Source organism: Ctenopharyngodon idella, chromosome 8, assembly GCF_019924925.1.
Source record: "Ctenopharyngodon idella isolate HZGC_01 chromosome 8, HZGC01, whole genome shotgun sequence".
In the NCBI taxonomy this organism is placed as follows: domain Eukaryota; kingdom Metazoa; phylum Chordata; class Actinopteri; order Cypriniformes; family Xenocyprididae; genus Ctenopharyngodon; species Ctenopharyngodon idella.
Window position 1 is genome coordinate 3,336,861 of NC_067227.1, and position 18,813 is coordinate 3,355,673.

The window sequence follows — 18,813 nt, forward strand, 5'->3', positions numbered from 1 at the left end:
TTGTTTTTTTGTGTGTGAGTGTGTGTGTGAGTGTCTATTTGTTAAAGGGATAGTTCACCAAAACATGAAAATTATCCTATGATTTACTCACCCTCAAGCCATCTTAGGTGTATATGACTATCTTCTCTCAGACAAACACAATTTATATAAAAGTATCCTGGCTCTTCCGAGCTTTATAATGGTAGTGTATGGGGGACCCGATTTTGAAGCAAATAAAATGCATCCATCCATCATAAAAAGTAGGGATGCACCGATACCATTTCTTAAGGACCGAGTACGAGTACCAATACTTTTTTTCTGGTACTCACCGATACTGATGCCTATACATTTATTAATTTCTCTCTCTCTCTTTTTTTTTTTTTTTTTTTTGGTGATGTTGCAGTTTTCCAAGCACACCACAGTGAGACTAATGAATGTAGAACAGCTTCTTTATAATTACTCTAATGAAAAAAGTAATAATTTTTATGTGCTTGTCACAAATTTAAAGAACAAAAATTTCACAGTGTCCAATAAACTTCAAAGGGCATAATTACCAATATATATAATTGTTGTTATATAAAAATAAATTTACAAACAATACAACAAATACTATAGAGATACAAATTAAATAAACTTGTTTTTCAGATACGGTTTATTTACCATGTATACATTTATTTAACATCTTTTGTTGTTTTATTAACATTAATGACAAATATAGGCTACGGGCCCTTTAAGACCGAATCCATGGATACTAACACATATCCTGTTTTCACCGAAATGTTTACGTCCACTTAATCCATAACTGACTGTATTTACATGATATACTCCACACGACGGACATTTTGACAACTATGTGTGCATTTAACCATTCAGGCGCGAGGAGAACTGATCGCGCGCTGTCTGAGAGAACTGAGATCGCGCGCAAGAAAGAGAGAGAACGCGCACGCGCGCGAGAGGAAGCGCTTCTGGTCTGTGTCATTCAGTGCGATTCCGCCTATCCCGCCTTCACTAATCGATAACGAATTGTGATTGAAAGCATGCAGTTCGCAATGTGTGTGTTGTCCTCATTAATTTTGAAGTATTTCCACACTCTGAGGCTGACATTGTTTCTGCTGCTGCCGCCGGTGTCTCTGTGCACGGAAAATTCTGTCAGTTACGTCACGTGAGGTATCGGTCTTTGGTATCGGGGGTATTTTTACGAGTACGAGTACGAGTACATGAGCTTGATATCGCCCGATACTGGTATCGGTATCGGTGCATCCCTAATAAAAAGTACTCCACAGGGGGTTAATAAAGGCCTTCTGAAGCAAAGCGATCGGTTTTTGTGGGAAAAAAAAAATCCATATTTAAAACATTATTAACTATAATAACTAGCTTTCAGCAGACGGCCATACGCATCAATTTGCGGCGGAAGTCTGACCTCTGACCCGACGCAACGTCAAACGCGGAAGCTCAGAGGATAGAGCAAAACAAAACACGGGTCACGAATTAGAAGTCTAAAACGATACATTTCAAAGAGAAATGTCTGGAAATGAGAAATGAGGATTTCGATATAAGAGAAGAGGAGCTTCAGTTTGTTTTACAGCCCTATTTGTTTAAACCACGTGAGACGTCTAAACTTACGCTACTCCTACATCCTGCGTCATACATTGCTTCAGGGGTTACTCTTGTGGCGCAAGTCGACTTGTGCAGCATACGGTCGTCTGCCGGAAGCTAGTTATTTTAGATTACAAAGTTTTAAATATGGATATCCCATCACTTCCTTCAGAAGGCCTCTATTAACCCCCTTTAGCTGTATGGATTACTTTTATGATGGATGGATGCATTTTTGGGGGCTTCAAAATCGGGCCCCACATTCACTGCCATTATAAAGCTTGGAAGAGTCAGGATATTTATTAATATATCTCCGATTGTGAAGAAAGAAAGAAGAAAGTCATATACACCTAGAATGGCTTGAGGGTGAGTAAATCATGGGATAATTTTCATTTTTGGGTGAACTATCCCTTTAATGAGGGATTTGTGGACACATTAATGTTTTTAGATTTGCAGATTAAACATTATAGTTTTTATTTTGATGTAAAAAGATAAAATTAGACCCTTGGGGTCTTGGGCTAAGATGATTATTAATATTTCAAAGAATTAGATGTATATTTCAGACATCTTCGCTTTCATTAAAACCTCTAGGTTAGCTGAGTGAAATCATTCAATTTGCATAGTGTTGCTATTATGACACATCGTCAATTAACATATAGGCGATTAAATGTGTGAATATTCATATACCTGTACATAAGTCATAGAATAATTTTACCTTTTAGATGAATCTATTTTACTGGTATTCTGCTTTGTCTTTCATCCGTTATTAAAATATTATCAACTATATTGTCAAAATAAAATTTTAAATACACTACTTTATTTAGTATTTTACATTGTGGGGGGTTGAATTCTTACCCCTCTTTTAATATTTGACATTTTGTTCTATAACAACTAAATTAGCAAATGTTTCTATTTATTTTCTATAATAACACATTGGCTGATGCATCATCATCCTGCATATGCTACAATTAACTTGCTACAATTTAAAAGCAAATCCACATTGTTCTTAAGAGGGGCGTAGATCTTCCCTCATCCTACCCTAATCATAAAGGTCCACCCCTAAATATAACCATCACCAGGAAGTAGATCATATGAAAAAATGTACCAATATGATTGTATGAATTCATATGAATTAGCCACCAAGTGCTTGAGGTCATTTGTTCCTCATTAAAATCCCTTTGAATTAAAAGCATAATAAATAGTGTCCTAAAACATTGAGACACAATGCCACGAATCTTGCAAACTACAAAGGGACCCCGCAAACTCATTTTTCCTCATTAAAGCACTCAACTGTAAATATTGCTATTAGAGTCTACACGCTACGAAAAGATTTTTTTAATTACAAAAAACACGCTATGGCTTAATGACCTTTGTAGTTTTAGCTCCAGCAATACTTAATAATACTTTACTTATTAAAAATAAATCCCAGCTGATGTAGTTATTTAAAGTGTTACAGTCCAAAACTTGATCAAAAGGTGGTCTAAATGGCCACGGACCCCAGAACCGCCCCACTGCGGGTGTGTTGCATAAAAGAAATGCAAATATAAAATAATAAATGTAAAATAATATTTGGCACATCAATGATTTTTTTTACATTACATTGTCTTTTTTTTTTTTCCATGTTATGTATAATAAACCATTTTGTGAAAAACAAAGGCCATGCAAACCAGTAATCTAATGGCAGTAGACTTCTGGGTATGTGACTGCATTGTGTTGAGCTGTCAGCTGGGGGCGCTACAGTTTGAATTATGACTGTACGTTAAGAAATTCTAGGGTACAATCAGGGTTTTCTAAAGGTCAACATGTCAGGGTGAGTAATTAATGACAGAATTTTCATTTTTGGGTGAACTAACCCTTTAACAGTTTTATAAATTTTATGGAAATAACTGCTACTCAAGCTTCTGTCTGATTGCACTGCAAAAAAGTGATGTTCTTCCTCAGTATTTTTGTCTTGTTTTTCAGGGCAATTGTCTAAAGATTCTTAAATGTATCTCAATTTAATTGAGATGCAAAATGATAAAATATTAAGTCTTGTTTTCTGTGAAATTGATCAAAATAAAGTGAGTTTATAATTAAAACAAGAACAAATATCTGCCAACGGGCTCAAAATCAACTTCATTCAAAGGGAAGTTTTCATAACTCATTGACATTTGTTCTTGTTTCAAGTATAAATTCATTTTAATTTTTCAAGACTTAATTTTTTTACATTTGCATCCCACGTAAATGTATCTTGATTTAAAAATGTTTAGATATTTGTATTGGAAAAAATACTTTTTTTTTTGTTGTTTTGCAATGCATGCAACATTTATTCCATGAGTTTATGAATTTAAGACTTTCTGCTCTGATTTAAGAACTACTTTAAGCCCTGCAGAAACCCAGACAATATACTGGATACTACATACTACTAAAATAGTGATTAAGTATGCACAAACTTATTGTGTGCATATTTAAAGGCACAATATGTAATTTTTCACCACTAGAGGTCGCTTATTCAAAACAAAGGTGTAGCTTGATGACGCCTTGATTTCGCGGAATCATGGGAGGTGTTGTCTTCACGTCTACAGCCGGTGGAAAAGAATCAGAATGGGACTTGGGCAGAAATCATATTAATAGATGAGCTAATGTATTAAAGATTTATTAACATTACTGTAGTATGAAGCAGGGTGTGGCTGAAAGCTGTTGGAGCTGAACGAGGCCGCTGAAGCGATTGGTAATGAGAGACGAGTGTGACACACAGCTCGAGAGCAGTGGAGCTTTTATTATGCCACAGTCGCCGCTTCTGCTTCTTCCGGTCAAGCGTATGTGGGATAACACAGCGCTGTTTTATCATATTAGATATATTTGTGTGTTGAAAGCTGATATAATGCTACTCTGCATTCGCTCGGCGGCTACTATGAGACACTTGTTGCACACTGTAGTAAGCTAGATTGATATTAGTCATGGTAAAACAAGGTACTCATGGTAAATCAAGACAATGAGATTTAAATAATAAGATTTACTGTGTTGAGCTATATAACAATTAGTTTTCTGTCGATGAATGTATACAAACAGTTGCTCACCTGTCTAATAAAACACATAATATATTAAAGCGTCTTTGGTGTTTCCATGGTTTCTACAAAAAAAAAAAAACGGAAATTGAGGGTAACGTGTGTATGATGTCATTGATAGGTGTCCTGGTTAAAATTGCTTATTTATCTGGATTTAAACATTTTTGGAAACATTAAGGATTATTTAAGTACACAAGTCAACAAATATATAACATTGTTTTAGTGGTTTTTGGATATTTTAATCTAAAAATCCTACACATTGCGCCTTTAATTCAGTGAGTGCTGTCCATTTAAATACCCCGTTTATTTTGCATTTTGAATCCAATTGTTAAAACGTCTTAAATCAGATTAATCAGTGGCTGTTCAGACCAGAATTCTGCTTAATGCACAGTAGACACTGCCTAACATTTAAAAAAACAAAAAACAAACACAATTTACAGAACATTTGCATACTTGTATACAGTCTACACACTGCAGAAAGTATTCTCAGTATTGCATTTGACTAAACAACTATGGATTAATAATCCATAATTTGTTTTTTGGTGTTGTTTTTTTTTAATTTGCACTGCATTTAAACAACTTCTGCAAACAATAGAGAACACTCATGCATGCGATTTGGGAGAAAATGAAAACAGAAAACAGAATAATAATGACACAAAGAAGAGGTAGGAAAACCCGTTTGCTGTTGGGGATTTAATGAATGTCTTTGTGAGTAGAGCAAGCCTTATGATTTACATACACCTCATCCAACAGAAACTGGTAAACAAATAACAGAAATGAGAAAATAAAATTAAAACAGAAAAATGGAACATAAAACAACAGTGAGATGGTCACATTAAGCACACTGAATGAAGCTGGTGACGTGGGAATTTATCACAGCTGTCATTTCACAGCACTCCCATATAAATATTTTGGTCCTTTGGACATAACAGCAGTTTGAGTAAGAGGTCAACCCCTAGAATGCACTTAAATGAACAACTTATTTAAAAGTAGTTTGCAAGCAGAACTTAATCAGCCCGATAACTGTAGAAGATCACCCAAATAAATCTCTTTACATGCATAAAAAAAAATCTACAAATCTACACAAATGTTTATGGTACATATTTACATGCTCAGCTGGATGTTTATTGCTCTTTCAGAACATTTACCTTCCCAACACTTTTTTTTCTGGTAATCCTTTTCATGGATTCGACCTTTGAGCTTACTGCTACTCTAGCTACTCATCTTGGACGCCTCTGTTTGGAACGCTGTGTCATCAGTGGCGACGAGGACGTACCCGTGCTCTGACTGGAGACGTGAGCCAGTCCTGGCAGACTATTGGCTAGTTTGGCTAGGCCGCCGTTGGTGAGGAGCTGGTGGATCGCTGTGGTTTTGGTCATCCCGGAGCCAGTAGACACGACCGGCACCGCCCGCACTAGCGTCCCGCTGCTCGAGCTGAGAGAGCTCAACACCTGCCCCGGACACTGGGGCTTCCCTCCTGACACCTAAAGAACACGACACACAGACAAGATGGAAATATATGAGCATGTTTATTATAAAGGATGCAAAAACATGCAGATTTTAGACGAAGACATGTGTTTAAGCAGCATGCTGCGTGACTGGGCCGGCACCTGTGTGGTGGAGGGAACGCCTGGTGATTTCGTGTTGATCTCCTGCAGACTGAGGCTGAGGCCCTGCAGAAGACTACTGGCAGAGGGAGCTAAACACACACATACACAGAATCAAAAAGGATTCAAACTAGTGTTACTTTTGTCAGCTTTTTTTTCCATTTAGTCTAATGGCCTGTTCACACCGTGGACAATAATCAAAGATCACTCTTTAAAGCATGATGAATATAATTTTGGATTTTTCATCCAAGAAATAATCAACAAATTAATCAAAGTAATAGTTAGTTGCAGCCCTACTGTATTACACATTCATTTGAGCAGAATATCTCAACAGAGATGGCTGAACTCCAGCTTAAATTTTTGTCAGCGTTTTCAGATCATCTGCGCTTTTTTCCTCAGTGTAAGGAGAGCTTGTGCGCATTGTTGCCATGTTGCGAACATCAAGTAAAAGACGGCAGAAAATGTACCCTCTTAAAGAGATAGTTCTCCCAAAAATGAAAATTACCCTATGATTTACTCACCCTCAAGCCATTCTAGGTGTATATGACTTTCTTCTTTCAGACGAACACAATCAGAGATATATTTAAAAATATCCTGGCTCTTCCAAGCTTTATAATGGCAGTGAATGGGGGGCCCGATTTTGAAGCAAAAAAAGTGCATCCATCCACATCCATCCATCATAAACATACTCCACAAGGCTCCGGGGGTTAATAAAGGCCTTTCTGAGGCAAAATGGGTTTTGATGGGTTTTGTAAGAAAAATATCCATATTTAAAACTTAAAATAACTAGCTTCGGGCAGACAACCGTACGCATTAGGGATGGGCATTTTTGGCAATTTTTCATTTCGATCATCGATAGGTTTCAAAAACGAGTAATCGGGGGGCGGGGCATGGCCGTCATGGAGATAATGAAAATATCTGAAGACTGTTATGAAAATGAATGTTAAAAATAAAAATGCACATGAAAACCTGTCTATGAAAATATGAACACATGATTAGAACACTGTTAGATTATGATTATGATGCAGCAATGTTATTAAGAAGCATCTAAAAGGAATAGCTGTCTGAGGTGAATAGGTGCCATACTGTATTTTACAGTATGAAAATCACTGATTATCATAGGCGACGATTTATGTTTCTGCCACTCTCCATGAGAAAAGCACGTTGAGATTCGTGACAGGACAAAGTTTGAGCGCGTCCAAAAAGAAATCCGCATCCGAGCAGAGAGATTCGTGCTCGTGAATTATATGGATGCGCTCTCACGTGCGTTACAAATGCGCTCTCGACATTAACGAAATAGAAACTGCCTCAAATGGACTATAAAAATGAAAAGAAAGCCATGTCTGAAGGCTTCAAACGATTTTTATTGGTTGAAATGAAATGAGAATATCTTGTGTTTTTCCGTGGGTGCTCGGTGTCTCGGCGCCTATGCTGATGATTATTGTTAAATTAATTATGAATATAATTTAAAGGATATTTTAAGCACAAGATAAAAGCTTGGCGCTGCACAGCTTGCATTGAACTGTATCTTGTCAAAGTGAAGCCAGACATTCTCTCTCACGTGTTTTGACGCATGCTGTGGCAAGCTAAACAATCAGAGCGCCGCCCAAAGTGCTGCTATAACCAATCAGGAGTAGAAGAAACATTTCGATCATCGTTTACATGATCGATCGTCACTGTCACGGTCGAGTACTTGATCGCTGTTGCACATCCCTAGTACGCATACTGCGTAAGTCGACTTGCGCCACAAGAGTAACCCGTGACGCAATGTAGAGTAAGCTTTGACGCCTCTCATGATTTAAACAAACTCAAGCTCCTCTTCTCTTATATCTAAATCCTCCGACATTTCTCTTTAAAATTTCTCGTTTTAGACTTCTAATTCGTGACCGGTGTTTTGTTTTGCTCTCTCCTCTGCGCTTCCGTGTTCATCATTACGTCGTGCGTCAGGTCAGAGGTTACGGTTCCGCCGCAATTATAGATAATGTTTTAAATATGGATTATTATTTTTTTTTACAAGAACACATCGCTTCACTTCAGAAGGCCTTTATTAACTCCCTGTGGATTATTTTTTATAAAGGAAGCATTTTTTTTGCTTCAAAATCAGGCCCCCTATACAGTTTGGAAAAGCCAGGATATTTTTATATTTTTTTATTTTATATTCATATACACCTAGGATGGCTTGAGGGTGAGTAAATCATGGCATAATTTTCTTTTTTGGGTGAACTATCCCTTTAAGAGTAAAGCTCTGATTGGGTGATTTAAACTCTGAAGAATATATAGAGATTTTGATAAAGTGTGTATTTTTGAAAGTGCATTTTAGTGTTGCCTTTCTGGTCAACAATATTGCCGGATGTTCTCCACATACACAGTGAACTTTGCACAAGGCCATTTTTCCATTACAGACTAATTTTAAAAATTGCATGGGAAACTGAGATCTGATAAGTTATCCAGGTAGATAAGCCACTTGATGTTGCCAAGCCCTGATTGGCTGATAATTCAATCTGCTTCATTGGCTCACGGTGATCACATGTTAATGCCAAGTGTAAAAGCAGCCTCTGCAGGCAGAATTCAAAGGTAGTGGTACCTTGTGCAGTGGCGGGGGCCTGAGCCTGGACAGGAGAGGAAGAACCTGACATCACACTCCCCTGAAGGCTGTGAAATGACCCCTCACTGGAACCCAAAACTCCAGACACATCTGCCAAACCTCCAGACCTAAAAGAGCACAGGATATCAGCTCAGAATCAAGCCACCATAAACACAGATGCTGACATGATCTGACGAAAAATATATCTGAAGAAAAAAATATTAAACCGATCACATTCTACACTTTTTTCCCCACAAGTTTACAAGGGTCTATGTACAAGTGAAAAGTTACAAAATATAGTCTGAATGCAGTGTAATGAAGTTATGCAAGTGTGGGCACATTTTCTGATCTGATACAGCATGATGTTGCATAAATCATGCAAATGTCACAATAAAAACACAGATCTAAATCTATCCATTGGGCAGGGCTGCAATCTCATTACACAAGAACAGAAGCAGAACTGATCATTTCTTCAAGATTAAAGGCCTGTCCATACCAAGTTTAAAAGTCAGTGCAAAAATCTGGTTCATTTGAATGAACAAGAATATTTGCATGCCATAAATGCAACAATTTTATTTATGGTTCTAATCTCTTTTCCATCACACTGCGAATAAAGCTGGCTATACAGTAAGATTCATGCTTTTGCTCACCTGCCCAGAGCCACTGCTGTCACAAAAAAAACTATGACTAGGTGGTGTTTGTACAAACCCGATTCCAAAAAAAGTTGGGACACTGTACAAATTGTGAATAAAAAAGGAATGCAATGATGTGGAAGTTTCAAATTTCAATATTTTATTCAGAATACAACATAGATGACATATCAAATGTTTAAACTGAGAAAATGTATCATTTTAAGGGGAAAATAAGTTGATTTTAAATTTCATGGCATCAACACATTTCAAAAAAGTTGGGACAAGGCCATGTTTACCACTGTGTGGCATCCCCTCTTTTTATAACAGTCTGCAAACGTCTGGGGACTGAGGAGACAAGTTGCTCAAGTTTAGGAATAGGAATGTTGTCCCATTCTTGTCTAATACAGGCTTCTAGTTGCTCAACTGTCTTAGGTCTTCTTTGTCACATCTTCCTCTTTATGATGCGCCAAATGTTTTCTATGGGTGAAAGATCTGGACTGCAGGCTGGCCATTTCAGTACCCGGATCCTTCTTCTACGCAGCCATGATGTTGTAATTGATGCAGTATGTGGTCTGGCATTGTCATGTTGGAAAATGCAAGGTCTTCCCTGAAAGAGACAACGTCTGGATGGGAGCATATGTTGTTCTAGAACTTGAATATACCTTTCAGCATTGATGGTGCCTTTCCAGATGTGTAAGCTGCCCATGCCACACGCACTCATGCAACCCCATACCACCAGAGATGCAGGCTTCTGAACTGAGCACTGATAACAACTTGGGTTGTCGTTGTCCTCTTTAGTCTGGATGACATGGCATCCCAGTTTTCCAAAAAGAACTTCAAATTTTGATTCGTCTGACCACAGAACAGTTTTCCACTTTGCCACAGTCCATTTTAAATGAGCCTTGGCCCAGAGAAAACGCCTGCGCTTCTGGATCATGTTTAGATATGGCTTCTTTTTTGACCTATAGAGTTTTAGCCGGCAACGGCGAATGGCACGGTGGATTGTGTTCACCGACAATGTTTTCTGGAAGTATTCCTGAGCCCATGTTGTGATTTCCATTACAGTAGCATTCCTGTATGTGATGCAGTGCCGTCTAAGGGCCCCAAGATCACAGGCATCCAGTATGGTTTTCTGGCCTTGACCCTTACGCACAGAGATTGTTCCAGATTCTCTGAATCTTTGGATGATATTATGCACTGTAGATGATGATAACTTCAAACTCTTTGCAATTTTTCTCTGAGAAACTCCTTTCTGATATTGCTCCACTATTTTTCGCCGCAGCATTGGGGGAATTGGTGATCCTCTGCCCATCTTGACTTCTGAGAGACACTGCCACTCTGAGAGGCTCTTTTTATACCCAATCATGTTGCCAATTGACCTAATAAGTTGCCAATTGGTCCTCCAGCTGTTTCTTATATGTACATTTAACTTTTCTGGCCTCTTATTGCTACCTGTCCCAACTTTTTTGGAATGTGTAGCTCTCATGAAATCCAAAATGAGCCAATATTTGGCATGACATTTCAAAATGTCTCACTTTCAACATTTGATATGTTATCAATATTCTATTGTGAATAAAATATAAGTTTATGAGATTTGTAAATTATTGCATTCCTTTTTTATTCACAATTTGTACAGTGTCCCAACTTTTTTGGAATCGGGTTTGTATGAACAGGCCTTGAGAGTCTTTTTTTTTCTCTTCTGTACAATCTATCTGTTGTGTTAGATAAAGGTACCTTTGTGCACTGAGAAGCTCAGACAGTTCTTTGGCCCCCGACACCGTCTGGCCCACTGTGAGTCCGAGGGGTTTTCCTGACAAACCCACTGCACAGAAAAACAGGAATACAACTGTGAACACCTTGAGGTGGCAAGATACAATCTAAGACGACTTTTTCAAATTTTATGTGGGACTATGTACGACAAGATTTAATTATATAATGGCTTTACTGAAGTAGTACAATAACATTCAAAAATATGGGGTCAGCAAGTTGTTTTTGAAAATGAATACTTTTATTCAGCAAGGATGAATTAAATAATAAAAAAAAAAAGCATCACGGTTTCCACGAAAATATTAAGCAGCACAACTGTTTTCAACATTGGTAAAAATAATAAGAACTGTTACCTGAGTATCAAATCAGCATATTAGAATGATTTCTGAAGGATCATGTGACACTGATGACTGGAGTAATGATGCTAAAAATTCAGCTTTGATCCCAGGAATAAATTACATTTTACAATAAATTCAAACAGAAAACAGTTATATTAAATTGTAATAATATTTTAAAATATTACATTTTTTACTGAATTTTTGATCAAATGAATGCAGCCTTGGTGAGCATAAAATACTTTTTCAAAAACAAAACAAAAAAAACTCACCAACCCCCAACTTTTGAACGGTAGCATGTCAAAGTACTTAACTAATTAAAGTACTCAATCTGGCTGAAAATTGCTAAAATCAAAACTTTCCTCATTCTGCCTGAATGTCAATATGTCACACACTGTTTAATCAGCGGCTCAGTGGGCTGAATGAGGCCTTTGTTTTCATTACCTTCCTGAGCAGTGGAACCAGCCGTGCTTCCTGCCGCGTCTCCATGGGAGACGATGGTGACTTTAATCTTGGCTCTTTTGGAGGCTTTGGTGGGAGTGGGACTGGGAGTTTGTCTTCTCTTGAGGTGGAGTCTCACGTCGTCTCGGTCCAAACCCTCCACCTGCTCACTGGGCACCGGCACTGAAACACATGATGCTGAAGGGTTAAGCTCCAACAGTCTCCCACAGTCTCAAGCTCACTGAGGTGTTCACTAGGTGTTAATACAGACAATATGAAACGCTGCAGAGGTCTTTGGGTACAGATTAAGATGCTTTAAAAAGATTCTGACCCAAAATTAGTTTGGCGTCAGTGTTTTGTTTGCGTGAAAGACGCTTTCTGAACTCTCAAGACTGCTTGACAACAGGGGTAGGGCATACAGTTCATATGGACTAATAAATACACAATTTTAGTATGAAAATAATCTGGCCTTATGTATTTCTCATTGCTGCTTGTCATGACAGAAAAAGCCTTTGATGATGATCTTGTCTGTCTATGCAGTAGAAACCCGAACATTGGTGCAACATGACTAGAGAAAACAAAAAGGGCCAAAAACTTTGGCAAAAATTTCAACACCCATAATGCACTTTTGACTGTGCCACCACACCTCAACAAAAGACCTGGAGCTGAAAAAAATCTGATAGATGACACAAAATGATCATCCAGCAGACGTTGGCTGACAAATAAACGGTGATATCTGAATGCAGGTAACAGAGAGAAAGAGTACACATTGTTCATTTACCTACACTACTGACATTGTAACAATACAAATCTGGTTGAAAAATCAACAATTCATTTAGTATTTGCGCTTCCTAGTTCCTCGTGTAATTCTGCATAATCCCCAGTAAAGAGGCAAATTCTCTTCCTTAGTCTATTATTAAAAAGCCAATATGTGCAATCAAACTAAATCTAATTTCAGCCCAATGTGTCTAACATTAAGTTACGCCAAGAATTTTCATTGGTGCATCAAAGTTAATGTACCACTTATCTGAACCAAATAATACAATGGGAAAGATCTGTGGGGGTAAGGGGAGAGAAGTAAAATTTAACTCCAGTTTCAACATTGCAAATGAACCAATGTGAACGGATATGGACGGATATGGTCGACGTTGATATCTTAAGGCGTGTTCACACTTGGTTCTTTTGGTCCGGACCAAAAAAAAAAGAAAAAAAAAAAGAAGAAAAAAAAAAAAAGATATGTAGTCCTGGTTCGCTTTGCATTCACACTGTCATTTTTAACATTAAACCTAAAGCCCAAAGTATACTTCGGCCGTCCGCATTCGTGCACTGTCCACATGACGTCATTTTTGTCATCCGGAGGGCTCGCGGCAACCGCACACCCTGTCCGCGTGCAGCCCAAATTTCGAGGCCGTGCGAATGGTGCATGTGCAACAGCGCATGTGCAAGCAGGACAGAATAGTCCACTAGGTGGCAATACGCACAATACTGAGCACAGTGTGCAGTCGTCGAAGAAGAGTGTGTAAAGAGCGATTCAAAAACAAGACGAGTAAGCTTAGAAGCATATCCTTCTCCATCGTTTTTGATTCTTGTTCTCTTGGTGTATCTTCTAAACTGTTGCAATGTGGATGCGATTGTATTTTTCTTCTCCAATCCTGCCCAGCGAATGTCCCGTTGATGACACGATGTCTGGTAAGAGTATAGAAAAAAAAAAATGTACTGTGCGTGTGTCGAACTCTGTCATCCGCGCGCATCCGTTGTTAAGCGTACTTTGAAAGATGCGAGGACACGACTGCGCGCGAGACACGTCCGGGCGCGGAAAGTGAAGTATACCCGGTGCTTAAAGATACCAAAAAATAAATAAATAAATAAATACGAGAAAAAAACAGGTTATGCTTGAGCATTCTGTCATTTTTTGGAACTTGTGATGTCCTGTTTTTAGTCCGTGTTGCGTTTATATTTTAGTTGAACCACACCAGAGTTTGTTTGAACCCTGAAACGATTTAGTTCTCGGTCCACTTTCAAACAAACTCTGGTGCGGTTCAACTAAAATATAAATGCAACACGGACCAATAGTGTTGTTTGGTGCGCACCAGGGTTCGGATGGCTGTGTTCACTTATTCAAATGAACCGCACTAACAGAGCAATCGCACCAGAGTTCGTTTTAATCAAACCGAACCTGCCAAGTGTGAACACACCCTTAGAGTGTAGGGTAGCTGATACCACAATATTAAAAAGATAGTAGATTACATATGCATAACTTCTGCAATTAAATTTCACATAAAATGTTTTAAAATAATTACAAATAATTTGCAGATTATTCAATTAAAAAAGTATTTGAACTTCATACAAAAACTTCTTCTGTAATCTTATACATAGTCTATTGCACAGATATAGAAAATGCATACAAAGGAAGTAAACACTGTAACCGTCAGTGCACTCAGTAATCTGGCAAATCTTGTGTGCACTGGTCAGGTAACATCTTAATGAATATGAAATAAATATGACATAGCAGCAAACTAGATATAGGGAAGCACAGTTTGAAATCAAGGATTTAAATATGAGTCTTGGTATAAATTAAGTCTTTGATTGTTAGAAGGATCTGTGCAGGACATTAAACTATTACTCCTGTGAATCGGTGCTCAAGCGCTGGGTCCTCAATGCTTTTATCAGAATGGAAAAACGTGCTTGCCGATGCCAATAATTAAATAAAATATAGGCCCAGGCCCAGGCCCAGGCAGTGTATTGATCCAATAATATATTAAATGAGTTGATGTGTTGAAAGCTAAACAATGCACCTTCTCTGTTAGGGAAAATAAGCAATGACAAATGTTTTTAATATTATTCAGGAAAATGCCTATTTTTACACTTGCCCACCGATTTAAGGTGCATTTTGTCAGGAAGAACAAGCAGTCATTATTTGAAGCATTAACTACTGTTATTACCTTTTGCAAACACAAGCTGGTGAAACATTAAAAGGGACGTATGTGATACAGACATGACAGACAACTTTAAAGAAAGACATGAACAGGGCAGACAGACAAAAGACAGAAGGAAAAAGAGAGGGAGAGATACTCACCAAAGAGACATGAAGGGCTGCCAGGAGGAATGCTTTTCCTCACCAGCATATTATGTTTCATAAAAGCAGCAAACTGAGCTGTAGCGAACGGAAGACAAAGATGGAGAGAGTGAAGAAGGAAAGCAGAGGGGATAGAAAAGAGAGGAATCACACACAACATTACTGCTTGATGGGATCTGGGATTCTCATCAACATAAGGATGATGTTACTGTACATCCCAGATGGTTAACATCAGTTCTCTGATAAGCTTCTCAAGGGTTAACTGCGTAACCCTTGTCATTTAACATGCACAGGCAGAATATCTCAGGGTTAAAAGAGGCCCATCAGGCTTAAACATGATTTAGTGTTCAAGTTATGCAGATACACATAGGACACACTCTTAAAAAACAGAATGGAACAGATCACAGGGATTGTGAGGCAAAATTTTGACTAGTGGTTTTGTTACCAGTTTTATGTGCATTTGTAGCAAACAAGGCAAAAATAAAAGTAGCACCATTAATAATAGCACAGACAAAATGCGAAAATGCATCCAGCATGTAAGCTTTCTTAGGGTTCTGGGGCCGAATCTGTGAATTTGCACCTGGAAAGATACACACCTTGCGCTTGCTTTTGTGTGAGCACAGTTCCTGAGCGCTGCATGTGGGTCTTCAGTAGCTGTGTGGCAGTAATGAGACTGGATTTCTGAGCTGGAGAAAGACCGACGGTCTTGGGTTTGGGACTGGCTGTAGGACTACTGCAGACACTGGACATATCCTGGTGGAGAAACATTATCGCTTAGGATTAACTAAATTATCTACATGTTCTGATTGGTTTTAGGCATATTACTATGCATTTATGAGTTTTCTACGTAGTTACAGATAATCCTTTTACACTAACACTCACATTACACATATCTGCTGCTCTAGAGTGCTGCAGCGATGACGTATTTTTGTAGGACAACCCGGAAGTTAGCTGGTTCCCATGAGAAAAAGCCAATTAGAGTTTTCCAATGGCTGAGACTAACAAAAATTCATGATTCTTACATGTTTCTTTCATTACGATAATCTTCACACATGAACATAATGTTTATGAATTTTGAAGGCAATCATAAAACGTAAGCTATAAACAAACTACACTACAGTTGATCACTTGACTTCAATAAGATGTGAAAATATCATGAGCTTGTGTTAACCACAGATCTTATCTCAGGCATTTAAACCAAAAAGCCATTCACAAAAAAAATGGGGGTTGGCCAACAAAAATGTGTCATCTCTAGGGTTGAGTATCGAGAAGCGGTTCAATTTTTTAAAACCACTTCCAAATTTCCATGAACCGGGGATTCGATAACGATAACGACACGTGCATTTCAATTCTGTTTAATGATTCCTGTGCTCACATACAGATTTCATAGAGTAACGAGTTTCAATGCAAACAAAAAACTCATTCCAAAAAAAACGGGGGGGGGCAATGGAAGCAGAAATGCTAAAATGCCAACTTCATTTCCAGGTTTTAACCAACCAAAATATGTCATCCCTGCAGCACTCTATATCCTACATGTTTTACCACTTTCTTTTGTCTATTTTCTTACCTCTGAACCAGACGGGGAGATGGGTACCCTCACAGCAGGTGAAGAGGGTCTTGACCTCTCAAGGTCAAAGGGTAGCTCACGACGTGGCTTTTTCTTCTTCTCTGCATCCAAATCTCGTGTTTCACCTGATCCATGACCATGACTCTCAGTACGGGTCAAAACTCCTGTCAGAAAATCAACTATCTCGTCCTGAAAACAAAGGGAAAAAAGATTAAGTCTAAAGAGGTCACACAAGACAGAAATTTTTGCATTAAATCAGAGCTAACGTTTAAGGTCAGCTTTCCCTAAAAATAGACTTTGGCTGGTCCTGGCCTTTAGTCTCTCCCTGAATGACTTAAGAAATCTCTCTTGAGGAAGTGATTTTAAATCATGCTTCATTGACTTTGCTTTTAAATGATCATGGTGTAGGGAACACAAATGAAAAGTACTGACTTGAATGCAGCGATCCACCATGGTCTGGGTCAGGCCTTCTGTCTTCATCTTAGTGGAGTTGATCCTGCAAACAAAGCCAAATGTTTTCAACTAACCTATACAGAGTTATTACCCAGAAACATGCTTGAATGTCTGAAAACGCAAACCTCAAGTTGTCATCTGCCCCTCCGACAACTACCATGCTGTTATCAGCTCGAATCTTTTCCCTGAACTCCTCCATGTTCTCAGGACTGCACTGTAATGCGTTCTGACCAACCACAAACAGCACAGGAGTCTTCATATCCAACAGCGGATCATCAACATCCTGACAAACAGAACACAAACATTACAATTCAGCCAGCAATTTTTTAAAAGTATCTGCTAAATGATTTCATGTAGCTCATCATGACAAAGAGCAGTGTACACTGAGTGAGAAACTATGGACTGTGTTTCCTCACCCCTCGTGGCCCACTGACAGTTTGAAGAGGGAAACCCAAACACACAACAGCCGTCATGTACTCCATAAGGGACACCTGGACGCAAAAATAGACATCTATGAATTCATCAATTTTCAGCCAACTATAGATTACAAATTAGAAAAGTAATGTTGAGAGAGACTTACATGACAAGAGATCAATGACCCCACATTCCAGCCCACCAAGATGATTGGTTTATGAGGAAAGTGACTATGAACCTAGAGCAAATACATACAATTTATCTTTAAATATACTTCATTATAAAAAAGAAAGTAATTTATTTTTGCCATGTCAAAGATTATTTCCATGGCAAGAACACGATCATTTAAAATACAAATAACAAATAATAAACAAAAACTTGCAGCACTTTAGACACTACGCAAGATATTTTGATTTGATTCTTCTTAACTTTTTCATTTGAAATTAAAATACTTTTTTTCCTGGCGAGACCTTCTCCAACATTTATTAAAAAAGAAACTTTCTAAATCAAATGTTGTTTTCCCAAGTGATATTAAAAGCAGAACATTCTATTAAAATATGACTCACTTTATTATAAATGATCAAAATAAAACGGCATATTAAACAGCATTATATGAAATATGTCTAGTGTTCTGCTGTGTAAACATTTTTCCATACTTCACAAACTGGTCCAAATTATTTTCTGTGGTACTCGACACCATGTCACAAATAAATGCTCTCCATAGACATTTATTTGTACAAGTGATAAAGTAATATAAGAATACGCCTTTAATTTCATGTAATTACAAATTGCTAAAATAAAACAGATTTTGGACATCTAAATGGACAAGAACACCATTAAATCTATCAGGCATGTGATCAGCCAGGGTCTGAATTTCAACACATCATTTCATGTGTTGAAACATTCCTAAATTATTAGGTAAGATCTTTTGTACAAAGATAGGGCTATGGCTTGCATAATAGCTTACACAGTGCTGATTTCAAACTTTGAATTTAATTTAACTATTTATTTAACAGTAACAAAATAAGAAGAAAAACGCTATTCAGCTTAAAAAATACAAGATAGAAATAAAAAGATGAAATAAACAGTGCTTTAAGTTTTTCAGGTAGGTCTAACAGTAATATTGAGGTACAGAATTACAGAAAGTAATCAAATGTATAACAACACTGCATAGTCTTCAATGTATAAATTAACTACAAAATAATCCTTACGAATAAAGTTAGAAGAGTTATTCAGTCAAGAGAAGTGATTTACGAGTCAGAGAGAAGATGCAGTAGCAGTGAATCTCTCACACTGTTTGTGAAATTACAATCTCACA

General features: G+C 37.8%; 1 protein-coding gene across 3 annotated transcripts in view; it reads right to left on the bottom strand.

The window, feature by feature from the left end:
* The window catches only part of kansl3 (KAT8 regulatory NSL complex subunit 3), a 30,222-nt gene that overhangs the window by 5,428 nt on the left and 5,981 nt on the right, over positions 1 to 18,813 (bottom strand). For 2 of the 3 annotated variants that reach the window (XM_051902543.1, XM_051902545.1), the window contains 12 exons: positions 17,662 to 17,733; positions 17,498 to 17,572; positions 17,207 to 17,364; positions 17,061 to 17,124; positions 16,629 to 16,817; positions 15,658 to 15,814; positions 15,062 to 15,139; positions 11,989 to 12,168; positions 11,177 to 11,264; positions 8,811 to 8,938; positions 6,230 to 6,318; positions 5,896 to 6,103 (listed from right to left, as the gene is read on the bottom strand). In XM_051902543.1, the coding sequence (XP_051758503.1) occupies positions 5,896 to 6,103; positions 6,230 to 6,318; positions 8,811 to 8,938; positions 11,177 to 11,264; positions 11,989 to 12,168; positions 15,062 to 15,139; positions 15,658 to 15,814; positions 16,629 to 16,817; positions 17,061 to 17,124; positions 17,207 to 17,364; positions 17,498 to 17,572; positions 17,662 to 17,733 (1,486 nt within the window). The remainder of the gene's footprint in view (positions 1 to 5,895; positions 6,104 to 6,229; positions 6,319 to 8,810; positions 8,939 to 11,176; positions 11,265 to 11,988; positions 12,169 to 15,061; positions 15,140 to 15,657; positions 15,815 to 16,628; positions 16,818 to 17,060; positions 17,125 to 17,206; positions 17,365 to 17,497; positions 17,573 to 17,661; positions 17,734 to 18,813) is intronic. The other variant, XM_051902544.1, reaches the window with a different exon arrangement.